Source organism: Xyrauchen texanus, chromosome 22 (assembly GCF_025860055.1).
Source record: "Xyrauchen texanus isolate HMW12.3.18 chromosome 22, RBS_HiC_50CHRs, whole genome shotgun sequence".
Classification (NCBI taxonomy): domain Eukaryota; kingdom Metazoa; phylum Chordata; class Actinopteri; order Cypriniformes; family Catostomidae; genus Xyrauchen; species Xyrauchen texanus.
The window spans coordinates 32,928,145-32,940,990 of record NC_068297.1 but is presented as its reverse complement, the minus strand read 5'-3'; the positions used below and the strand labels follow the sequence as shown (position 1 = coordinate 32,940,990).

Sequence of the window (12,846 nt, the reverse complement as noted above, 5' to 3'; positions counted from 1 at the left end):
TGACTGCATTTTCCATGAGGTGTGAACACTCTTCTTCGGATTGCTTCTCAGTTTCTCCAGTTGAACACCAGCTCTGACACGACAGTCAGCACCATTTTGGTGCAGCGTGTGAGCATTTGAGAGCAGCCGTGTCAGTCAAAAAAGTTACTAACTGCAAAAACCCTGGTATCTTTATATCTTTTTAATTTTTGTTTTGACTTGGTACAGTAGCACCAGTACATTTTTCACTCCAACATGTAGTAAGTTCTTTCTGTCAAAGTCACATTACCAGCTTGGGTGCACATTCATTTTTAATAATTCAAGGGTTTGTCATATTTTTTTTGTTGGTGTTTTTGTTGTATTATGTGATTTTATGAATATGAAATATGCTCAGTTTGCAGTTGTTAACTCAAAGATTCTATTTACCTAATTCACTGGACATTTACTTGTAAATGTGAGGTAAATGTGAGTTCACCCCCGGGTATAGCTGTGGGCAAATTCACATGCAGATATGTGAGTTGGTTGGCTGATCAAAAATAATGACCTCAAGAGGAACTCTATAATGAGTCGGAACACTTTTCTCTGTCGGAACACGCCACACATGGATAAGCGCATTCATATGCCAGCAAGTCTTCGAAGACAGAGTTCTGTTATAGAGGCAAATCCAACAAACAAGAAATAGCTGGGGACTAGAGGAGGTGCCTCAATGAGAGAGAAGAAAATCTACCGGGTATACAAAGAGTAATATAAACTGTACAAAGGAAATACAGGAGGTGTTGATTGCTATTCAAGTTGAAAGTTACAATGGCAAAAGTTTATAATACAATATTGTCACGATTCCCTTGTTGTCTGCCCTGGGTCTCACTTGTCTTTGTCAGGAACTACACTTCCCATGATCCTCGGCCCTCATCACAGGGCTGGCAGTGATGAGGGCCGAGGATCATGGGAAGTGTAGTTCCTGACAAAGACAAGTGAGACCCAGGGCAGACAACAAGGAATCGTGACAAATATATAGAGTATATAATATATATATATATATAGATATTTTTTTTTTACTGATGCTGATTCTGTTTTACTGATACAGTTAGTTTAAGATAACGACAACTTCAACATAAATAAGTGTAATTAAGAAATTCAAACGCTCATAGATACAACCAGATTTGTTTTGCCAGAAGGAAATATGAAATATCAGTGTGGAAGCATAGTGTTTATGCCAACATGTAATAAATGGACTCCATTTCTTTCCTTAATACACATTCCAGGTCATTTAGTGTTCTTTTCATCGGTCCACGTGCAACCGGTCCTGCTCGACCCGCTCGAGTGGGATTCGAAACGGCATGGGATGCAGGCGCGCTATAAGGAGGCTAAAGGCTACAGCCCCTAGAGTCAGTCGCTACCATGTCTCTTGAGGCCAGTGAAGTGAGGTTTACACATACTGCACAGCTATCACTAACCAGCTGTCTCCCGTTACACCAGTTTTTCCAAAGAAGAAAACAAATCACTTGGAAATATGTCAGATTGTGGAAGACAGAAACTGGTTGTGAATACTGCTTCATGATGACTTTAAAGTTATAAGCTACAATTTTAGCCTTGACCGCATCTGACCTGCTTTAAAGATTGCCAGAAGTCTTGTTTACCTACTAAGCTGTGTGACCAGACAATTTAGTCTGCAAATATCACAATTACATTGTAAACATTCTAACTTTTTGTAAGCCAAATTAATCTTAGATTATTAAGTATAATAATAATAATAATAATAATTAAAAAAAAGGACACCTAGGGCTGTACCATTATTATCATTAGAACAAAGTTTGATAGTCTTTTACCATGCGTTCATACCAGAGGCGGCGAGAGCGTCAAATCGACATTTTCAATGACAGCCAGTGTCTCTCGGCGGCGAGAAGCGGCGCGGCGAGTTTTGGGCGGTGTGGGCGTCAGATGAAAGTTCAAGTACAGTCAACATTATGGTAATGAGCTGTGACGCGGTTCGGCGGCAACCTATTGGAATATAGAAGTGCTCCGCTCTAGCGAAGTCTAGAGAACACAACATTGTAAACTTTGGTTCCCACCAAACATTAGTTCCGAAGATAAAATGGAGGAGAAACTAATTATTGCTGTGGCGGGTTTCCCAGTAATATATGATCTGTCCCTGTTTGCTTACAGGGATATAAAACAACCAAGACCACAGTTATTATTACAAATGTATTTTATTTTGATAACAAACAACTATAATTTTAATTACTTTCTGCCATCGATCGATTTCTTATTTTCACATTTTAAAGAGTTCATGAGGATATACGCTACTTGTGATAGGTCGGCAAAAAGTAAATGATCGACATGTCTGGATGTTTAAATTGCGGCCCCTTTAAATATAGTTCACAAAACAAAGCATTCTGAACAAACATTGCCGCCTATTTCAACTACGTCAGAGCATCCTTGAGCGTTGAAGGCAGGGCAGCCAGAGCGAATTTTGATGCTCTCACCGCTTCTGGTTTGAACACACTGTTAGTAAGTGGTTGGAGCAGAATGAATTGCAAAACCATTGGGAGCAACATGGGGTTCAGTGTCTTGCCCAAGGACACTCCCGCATGTGTAGTCATTTGGGCCGGGAATCGAACCACTAACCCTGCGATTAGAAGCCAAAATGCTCTACCAACTGAGCCACAGCCACAATTGAATACCAATGTTCATCCTGTTCAAACCTTGCACACTGACAGCAATGGAGTATAGTGGATATCAGACTTTATATCACAAGTTTCAAGAATTGCGTAACATCAAGCTCTGTATTTGAGAAAGTGCCAGTGGCAAACTCACCCGATGACAAGGGGGTGCTCAGTGGTGAGGAGAGCAAGTGGGGGCTTGTCTCTCTCAATGATCCAGACAGTGTAATGTCCGCTCTGCCTGGGGTGCAAAAACACAGTCACATCTATTCCACAGGGCCGATGGTTGGCTCGTAGCCAAGGGCTTAAAACCCACGGGCCTGTCAGAACTGAGCCATTGACTGAGAGAAACCACCCTGGAGAAAGACCAAAAGACAAAGAGAAATTAATATTGTTTTATTCTGTAGGTTGAGATAGTGAAAGTCAAAGATAAAACTTTAACATTCCCTTTATTAAGGATTTATAAAGGGGTTCATTAATGATTAATAAGTCATTTACAAATGCATCATAAATCGTTAATATGTTGTTATAACAACATGTATGAAAAGATGCCAAATAGTCACGTGGTGTTTAGAGTAATTTTAATTTCAAGTATTGCATGAAAGTGACCCTTATTATTCATGTTGTTATAACTGCTTATCAATGATGTATATTGCATTTGTTAATGATGTTTTAGTCATTAATAAACCCCTTTATAAACATATTTATTGTACAATGGTTATATCATGGTATTCTTCAAAATCCCTAAGAGTATCATGTAAATATCAAGGTATATGCATATGGTAATCCTTTAGTGTTACTGTTATGAAATAAATAGTATAGGTATCATGTACCATGCAGTTATCATCCAAACACCAAAATAGAAAGGAAGAAAGAAAGAAAAACATGTTATATAATACATGTTGCTGTACTATGATTGCAAAATGTTTGCTTCAAGTTCAATTAATGTGCAAAATAGGATGTGTGCCACAATTTCACATTTACTTCCAAAGAACCTTTAAAAAGCCAGCCAGGAAGCTGTGGTGGCTATCTTGGCAATGACCCAGGGCAGCTAATTTATTTGCAACCATCTATTTGAATGAGGAAATCATTTCAATAAATGTCTAATCACTTCTTCTTCTTTCCTTGCGTTTTGTCCCACGTGTGTGCAGGGTCCGTTTCACATATATATTTGATTTGGCACAGTTTTACACCAGATGCCCTTCCTGATGCAACCCCCAGTGGCTGGGGGACTCTCACTGACATATACTGGGCAATTTAGAGGCTTAACCTGCATGTTTTTTGGACTTGTGGGGGAAACCGGAGCACCCAGAGTAAACCCAAGCAAACATGGGGAGAACTTGCAAACTCCACACAGAAAGGCCCCAGGCCCCAGGGCCTTTCTGTGTGTTGAGTGAGTCGGTACTCGAACCCGGGACCTTCTTGCTGTGAGGCGACAGTACTACCCACTGAGCCACCATGTAAATTAATTATTTCCCAAGTTTATCCAGCAAACACATAGCTGTAACACACATTTTATAGACGTAAATATCAATGTCAATAAGTGAATAAGTGCTCTTTAGTTGTAATAGACTTTCTTCTTTTTTTCACATTGAGTATTAATGTTTCTCCCATGTCATCTCCTTATACTGTTTCTGTAGACTTTTCAGAGATTTGGTGAGTATCTGTATCATATGAGCAAATTTGGAACTGAAACTCATAGGCCCATAGCCCAAGCAGCAGATAGTGAGCCCATGTAGAGGCAACATAGATATGTGAGGGGGCGAAATGACAACACACCAAAGAAAAAAGAAATAAATAATAAAAGAGAGGAGAGAAATCAAAGCTTTGTCAGTGGTCTTTGATTTAAGGTCCCTCCTCTCAGCCTCATTCAGCTCTCTCAATCAGGAACTCCTCCACAGGGCCAGAGCAAGAATAAAAACAGAACAGGCCTTCTTTTGATAGAAAAGGAATGAAAAAAGCATCAGTTAAAATACGGAGGGAAGAATGTCCCGGAATGTAGGATTTTTGTTATTCACAAAGTGAATTTCCAGCAAGGGCTGGTTATAGCATCATCTTATTGGGGCTTGGTTCTCAACAGGGCAGCAATATTCTGAAGGATTAGGACAATTTGGATGAATTGCTTTGCAATAGTTAGTTATGTGACTTACATTTGACATTATGTGAACACCTGTCCAAATATTTACTATTAAGCTAAGTAGATAAATACATACAGTACATTCATATTTTTGATTTTTAAAGTATTAATTGAATTATATATTATGAAAATTATGATTTTTTAATCAGAGTTGCTATTTGCTCTAGGTGTAAATAGCACCTGCCTCATATTGCTATTTGCACTCCAATAGTTTTGTGGAAACACAAAAATGTAAGACAAAATGCACCACTAGTGTTGCTGCAGTTGTATGGGGTGTAATGACAGAGTGAATGTCCTTTTCTTGTGTGGACAACTTGTCGATTCCGACTTTTGTCTTACTTTTTCTCCACTCTTAATGTCATTTAATGCTACTTATAACAATAAATACAAATGAATATAAAGGTTGATTTCTTCAAAGAGATTTGGTTACAGTGAAGATGGGGAGTTGGGAGAATGGTTTGATCCAGGTAAAATTAATCAGGGTTTTGCTATAGTAATATTGTAGTGACTATGTTTTTTGGCAGAAGCCATAGTTTTAATGCAATTAACCATGGTGTTACTACAGTAATATTGTGGTAATATAGTAAACATGTTACAATATTGTGGGTAATATTATTTTACTACAAAAAAATACAATGGTGATACTATGGTTACTGTAGGAAAACATTTACTTGCTTATATTAGAATCTGGCATTCACAAGCAAGTACACCACCTGAGGGATTGAGGGAATTCATGCCAATGAGTGGAGAGAGAGAGTCACCCTCAGTATCAGGTAAAATTAATTAACGAAATATGCCAAACATCCTGTACAATGAGGAATCGTCCTGTAATTAATGCAGAAAAATTGTGTCAAGTCCCCCCCTAAAATATCATTAAAATATGTGTATTGTAAATAATATAATGATATAGACTTAAAATAATTGTTTAAGAAATAAAATAATACAAATGCAAATGGAGCAACAACAAAAAAACCCTTGGTGTCCCCTTCAAAAATTGCTCTTGAGAATTGTTATGTTTATTGTCCCCCCAACATTTTGATGAACTTTTCGCCCCTGTTTCTGTCAGAAGCAAGATCATTTTGTCAAAATCATATACAGTAGCATTCTAGTGCATGTTAATTGTTTCCCACCATTGAGATTTTAAAACACCAGTAAACGCAACTATTCATGACATGCCATTACATTTTATTGCATATGTCAGAGCTCATTCTGGAAGAGAGAGAGAGAGAGAGAGAAGAAAAACTACATTACTGCATGTATTCAAAATAAAAGTGCAGCAGCACAGGTTTAGTTAAAACATTTTCTTACATTTCCCTTATGATAAATACTATTTACTGCCAAAACTACAACAATAATCCAATGAGAAATACACTATTTTCATGTTAAGACTTTTCTCTCTCTCTCTTCTTTCTGGTCATTGTGTTAAAGTGTTTTTAATTTAAGTTTAGTAGGGGATGTTCACACTGATTGTGTTTTTGAGTCCATCTGTGCTGTTATTCAATGTTAAGCAGGTCATCTTGTGCAGGAACGCCTGTAAATAGGGGTCATCCCTATAATTCTTTGACATTTAAGTCCCCATTACTAGTGTGGGTGCGATATTTATACTGTTTAATTTCACCCGATTACAATTTTGATAGGCTTGTTAAAAAGAATAAAGACTTTTTTATAATGTTACACACTTCTGTGGGCTTAAAAGTTCAATTATAAATAATTAAAATCCTTTTCTATTGCTCTGTGTCACATCCTCATGTCCCAAAATCTGCTCTTTGACAAAAATAAATGCTAAATCGTTGGATTTCAATTCTTTTCCCCACATACAGTTAAGAGTTTAGTGTTACATTCTCTCATTGACATGTATTCATTTGTGATAAATGTGTAATTTCAAGACTTATAGTGGAGGTTTTTTGTGTGTCCCTTGATTTATTGTGCACCCTGTTATGTCATGATGCCATGATCTTTCTTTGAAGATATATGTTAAGAAATGACATCTCACACACACTGGAGGTGGACATCAGCCATTCTGCAAAATTACTTATTATTTTGTTATTTTTTCCTTTATTTTGTGGTGTTAGTCATATGTGGCCAAGCATAACATGTCCGCCCCATTATGGGAAGTAATATGGAAAATTAATATAACTGTAAAATTTCAATATACGATATTTATGTTAATAAATAAATATTAGTTTACAAATTTGAATGTAACTACCATGTTATTGTCCATCCTGATGCTGCCCATTTAACTGGATGGACATCTGATTTTTTTAGTAATTTAGCTTGACCCATATGATGAATACACTTTTTAATATGTCCCTGTAATGATATAACATAAACAAACTTTTTTCAAAAGTTTCAAAGCCAGAACGTCACCAAATTGTAGTAATGACCCATTTACGATATGCACAGTGTTGCAATTCCACAGCTCTCTATATGCAGATTACATATCAGTATGTAATCTGTCTACAGTATCAGTAAAGTAGAGTCTATAGTAACAGACAACACCCGAGATTCAGTGTCAATGATCTAACGATGTCGAAAATACCTCTTAACGCTATTTGTTGTACAAAACAAGCCTAGACAGGACAGGAGTTAGAAACATTAAATCTCCACTTTCACTTTCAGAATGTGAAAGTTGAGATGTATAGTTAAAAAGACTTACATATTGATCTGTTTCTCACCCACACCTGTCATATCGCTTCAGAAGAGATAGATTTAACCACTGTAGTCATATGTATTACTTTTTTGCCGCCTTCGTGTGATTTTTGGAGCTTAAAATGTCTGGTCACCATTCACTTGCATTGTATGGACCTACATAACTGAGATATTCTTTTAAAAATCTGCATTTGTGTTCTGCAGAATAAAAATAGTCCAACGCATCTGGAATGGCATGTAAATGATGAGATAATTTTCATTTTGGGGTAAACTAAACCTTTAACTATCACTAAAATGCAGATTGAGATCGTTGTCTTATTCCCCTATTCCACAAACAGCCAAAAGCTTGATGGCCTCGAACCATGAACCACATCCATCACAGGCTGTTGAGATGTGCGTTCAGTTTACGGGCACCCCGTATCGTGCAGTGGCTCCAACGACTTTATTTTCCCCATCTAACAAAAACAAGATCTAAAACCTACCTCAAAATCAATAATGCAATACTTCAAATTAAAGATTAAGACTTCAAAATGGCTTGGGCCTGTGTGGACATGCTACTGCCGCTGCACATATAGACAAACACAAGACATACTGCATTAAGCATGTAATTCATGCTGCTGCACTAGTAGACATTACGAACAATCCCCATGTAGTAGAGCTAGGCAAGTGGAGATGGGGTGGAGGTGGGTTTCAGAGAAAATCTCTCGCAGTTTGCTTCAAAGAAACCAGCTTATCTGTAAAACTAAGCCAATTAAATTATAGACAAAGAGAGAAACTCAAGCTGATCGGAAACCCGATAACAAGCCAGAGGACCAATCAGCTTACACCATGTGAGCTGACTGGCTTAACATATAACATATGAGTGAGCCATAACAGATAAAAAATCAAGAACAAATCAGCTTGCGCCAAAGAGTATTACAAATTCAGAGGGAATGACTGTCTCTCTTGGCTCATCTTCCCACTTCCTCCTCTTCTACAACCTCCTCATCTTCCTCTCTGACACTCAGGTCACTGTCACCTGCACCTCAGCATTCTTGTGCTGCATTAATGTCTAAGACCTCTGCTTGATCATTGAGGGTGCTTTCACACATGGTTCGATTGCTTGGACCAAATTGAGTTTGCTTGCTCCTCCCTTCCACTGCCCCTGCTGGTCACTGTTCATATCATAATTTTGGGTCCGAACCGTGGTCCGATTACATCATCAACATGAGTACAAGCGGCAGCTGTTTACCAATGTAACCAAGCAACAACTTAAGAAGACATCAGCTTCACTGTGTTATTAAAGTATTCATCTCGTTGGATTTACCACCAAAACTTTACATGCACAAAATGACAATTGTGTTTGTCTGCCACGGATACATTGAATGTGCAATGATGTGAAGAATATTAGCATTTGTCTGCTGCGAGTCCGTGGATGCATTGCAAGAGATGTGAAGAATTTGAGCTGCTCTCTGAATGTGATTTACTTGGACACAAGCAGGTATGAGAAATTAATTAAACCATAATAACTGTGATCGGGATCCTCCAATAGCGGTTCACTCCTGCGATTTGGTACGATTGCATTCAAATTAGCAGCGAACCGCACAAGAGTTCACATGAACTGTATCCCAGACCACCTTTTCAACACTGAAAAAAGTGAAACGACCCTGTCATTTATTTAAAGTAAATTTTTATATTGGTCTAATGTAAAATCATGTTTTCCGGTATAAACCTGTTTTGTTCAGTTTGGCCAAAAGCAAATAACATTCCCCTTAGAAAAACTTAAAAGAAACAATTTAGGTTAAATAGTATTTTCGCTTGACACTAAAGAGATTTTCGTGTCACGTGACGTTGCATCAGGTCGCTCCGTGTCGAGTTTTTCTGTCGGCCATTACATCGCTTCAAAAGTGAAAACCGTCCAATGTACAAAAAACTATTTTAAACAAGGTAAGAATTTGAAATGTTGTTGTTTTAAGCGAAGCGTGTGTTTTCCTTGCACATTTATTGTTAGTGGCAGGATGGACAACTAGTTTACAGACTGTCTTTGTAAAGTAGTTGTTGCGCGCCAAGGCTAACCGCTCAATTAACCTAATTCAAAGGACGATGTTTTCGTTGGCTCCGTTTGACAAGTGTAATATTGACAAAAGTCAATATTGTTGTTAATGTAATTTCGCTGTTACATAAGAAAAAAAATGTATGGTAGTAGTGATGGGTCGTTCGTGAATGATTCGTTCATTTTGAACAAGTCTTTTATGTGACTCAGAGGAACAAGAAGTCTCAGAGAGTGATTCGTTAATTTTGTTTTCCGCGCATGTTCATTGCGCATCCTCCGTTCCTTTGCTATGTGAATAGACTTTTATATATATATATATATATATGTGTGTGTGTCTATGGTGAAAGCCGCATGCGAACAACATTCCCCTTATAAATACTTAAAAGAAACAATTTAGGTTAAATAATATTTTCGCTTGACACTAAAGAGGTTTTCGTGTCACGTGACCACTTGACGTTGCATCAGGTCGCTCCGTGTCGAGTTTTTTGTCGGCCATTACATCACTTCGAAAGTGAAGACCATCTGGTGTACAAGAAAACAATTTTAAACAAGGTAAGAATTTGAAATTGTGTTGTTTTAAGGGAAGCGTGTGTTTTCCTTGCACTTTTTAAGGTTAAAGGTGGCAGGATGGACAACTAGTTTACAGACTGTCTTTGTAAAGTAGTTGTTGCGCGCCAAGGCTAACCGCTCAATTAACCTAATTCAAAGGACGATGCTTTCGTTGCCTCCGTTTGACAAGTGTAATATTGACAAAAGTCAATATTGTTGTTAATGTAATTTCGCTGTCACATAAGAAAAAATAATGTCAGTAGTGATGGATCGTTCATGAATGATTCGTTCATTTTGAACGAGTCTTTTATGTTACTCAGAAGAACGTAGGCTATATATGTGTCTATGGTGAAAACCGTATTACAAGAAACAGAAATGATTAGTTCATCTCTTTTGGTCCGAGTTGTTCGTTCATTTGCATAGCGTATACGGCTGTCACGTGATAGAAGAACGAACGACTTGGTCAAGAAGATTCCACAGGTGAACTAATTTTTCCATTTCTCATAATTTGTCCTTGGCTGTATTATACATTTTTTTTTCTGTTGGGGGAGTCTATTGAAAATTGTATTCTGCTCAAATGAGCGAAATTACTTGAATAATGATTATTTGATTTTGCTGAGGGCATGTCCTGCTCTATGTCTGGGCATGTTTTTGCCTAAGGGCGAGGCTAGGCTCTCCCGACCCACACATTTTGTAATGTAAATATAGGGATATCAATATTATGTAATATAAATATTATTTTATGTGTAATTTTTATGATTACGTACTAGACAATGAGTACTGACTGAAGAGGAACAATTCATATTCCATTTATCTGTCAGTTAAATTTAGTATAATACAATAACATCACTATGTCTAAGGTCTAGTTAATAAATAAGTCTGCTGTGACAATTTTGCAAACTGTCCCATCAAAAAACTAAATGTGAAATCTGACCTTTCCTTTTGTGTTAACAGGTTTGCTGTTGTATCCTGAATAGGTCGCAATTTTAGACAAATTGCTGAAGTTGGTAAGTCCCAGAATGAAAAACTGTGAACTTTATTTGCATGTATGTTTAAATACAAAATAGAAATGCTGCACTTTAGAGAATAGCTTGGAGCTTACCACATATGTTTACTTACTAATATTGTATGTAAATTTAAATTCAGCAATTTCACTTGCATTTGTAATGTAGTGGAAATTACATGACAGTATGAAAATGTAATGGCACATTCACTTCACATTAGTATTTTTATATTTATTTTTAAAGAATTGCAAACACAAATCAAAACAAAGTTACCCACCCAATGTAATGTAAGTTAATTTTACCAGACAATAACAATAAATAAAATGGTAAGTAATTTAATGTAGTTTGAAATAGCCTTAAAAATCAATCTAAAATATTAACGTTAAAATAGAATGACTGCTGTTATCTTGCATAGAAAGTAATCACTATGTTTTTTTTAAAAGCCTATTTACCTATTTCAGCATTTGAATCATTTCAGAGTATGCATATTTTCAGCATTGCTTGATAAATTAAAAATATTTATGGAAACAAATAATGATACCTCTTGAAAGATTTATACTCTATGAACTATTAAAATGAAATAAATATCTACTTGGTTTGAAAAGCATTGCTTTCCTGCTGAAGTAGTAACTGCATTTTCTTCACTGTACTTTTTTAATGTTCTATAATTTCCTAAAATACATAAAAAATAATAATAACTGACAACAAACTTAAATATTTCTATCAATTAAATGCAAATGTACTATGCTGAATTTTTGTAAATTGTTTTAAGTGGCAAATGGGTAAGGTGGTTTTTCCCCTCCTAGTCTTCTGATGAATGTGGAAATGCAAAGACTGTGGTACTTCTGTTTCACGAAGATCTGAGCTTCTTAAACATTATAAGCTTGAACACAGACATTATGGAAGACGCCATTCCTATCCATGCATCTATTTCAAATGTCCATGTACCTGCAAGACTTGGAATGCACTATTGAGCCACTTGTCAAGATGTCATCAATCATCCTCCCAAACTGAACTGACCACATTTAAATGTCTCTTATGCAGTTGCAATCAACGTTCGAATTTAAAAGACTATTTTCAACATATTGCACAGCATCTGCAAAACAGCGAAACAGTTGTTTGTGTGTTTCAGGGGTGTTCATACAAAACAAATATTTATGGTTCGTTTCGAACTCACAGAAGCAGAAATCATAAGGATTGTTCAGTAAATGACTTAAAGCCTGGAATACTTGAGAAACAGGGCTCAAGCTTAGATCTTTCTGTTGAAAGTCATTATTCTGACAGTATCCAGATTGATAATGTTGGTACTGAGCCCTCAGATGATTTAAGTACAGAGGACTTGGGTGATTCTAGTTTTCATGTTCAGGATTTAAATGACTTGCAACGTAATGTTGAGCTGAAAGTTGCCTCTCTCTTACTGAAGCTAGAACATATTTATCTTGTTCCTAGTGTGGCTGTTGATGATCTTTTGCAAGAGTTTAACTATTTAAGCACTGCTTCTGTCCCTCTTATCCATCACACCTTAGCTCAGCACTTACAGAATGGTAACTGTCAAGTAGATGAAACTGTTCTTCAAGAGCTAACATCTACTCTTTGTAAGTCAAATCCAGTTACAGCTTCTTTTGGTGGTCAGGGCCCTCTTTCTACTGCCTGGAAGCGAAAAACCTACTACAAAAAACATTTTAATATTGTAGAACCTACAGAATTTGTGCTTGACTCCCAAAACAGAAAATCCTTTCAATACATCTCTGTACTAAAATCTTTACAGCAGATCCTAAATTGTAGAACTTTTTTGGATGAAACAATCAATTTGAAATCTCCCCATCAAATTCAGTC

At 36.8% G+C, this 12,846-nt stretch overlaps 1 protein-coding gene across 1 annotated transcript in view; it reads right to left on the bottom strand.

Moving 5' to 3' along the window:
- LOC127662397 (ALK tyrosine kinase receptor-like) overlaps positions 1 to 12,846 on the bottom strand; it is a 643,215-nt gene that overhangs the window by 259,394 nt on the left and 370,975 nt on the right. The window contains exon 4 of the mRNA XM_052153544.1: positions 2,794 to 2,995. Within this exon, the coding sequence (XP_052009504.1) occupies positions 2,794 to 2,995 (202 nt within the window). The remainder of the gene's footprint in view (positions 1 to 2,793; positions 2,996 to 12,846) is intronic.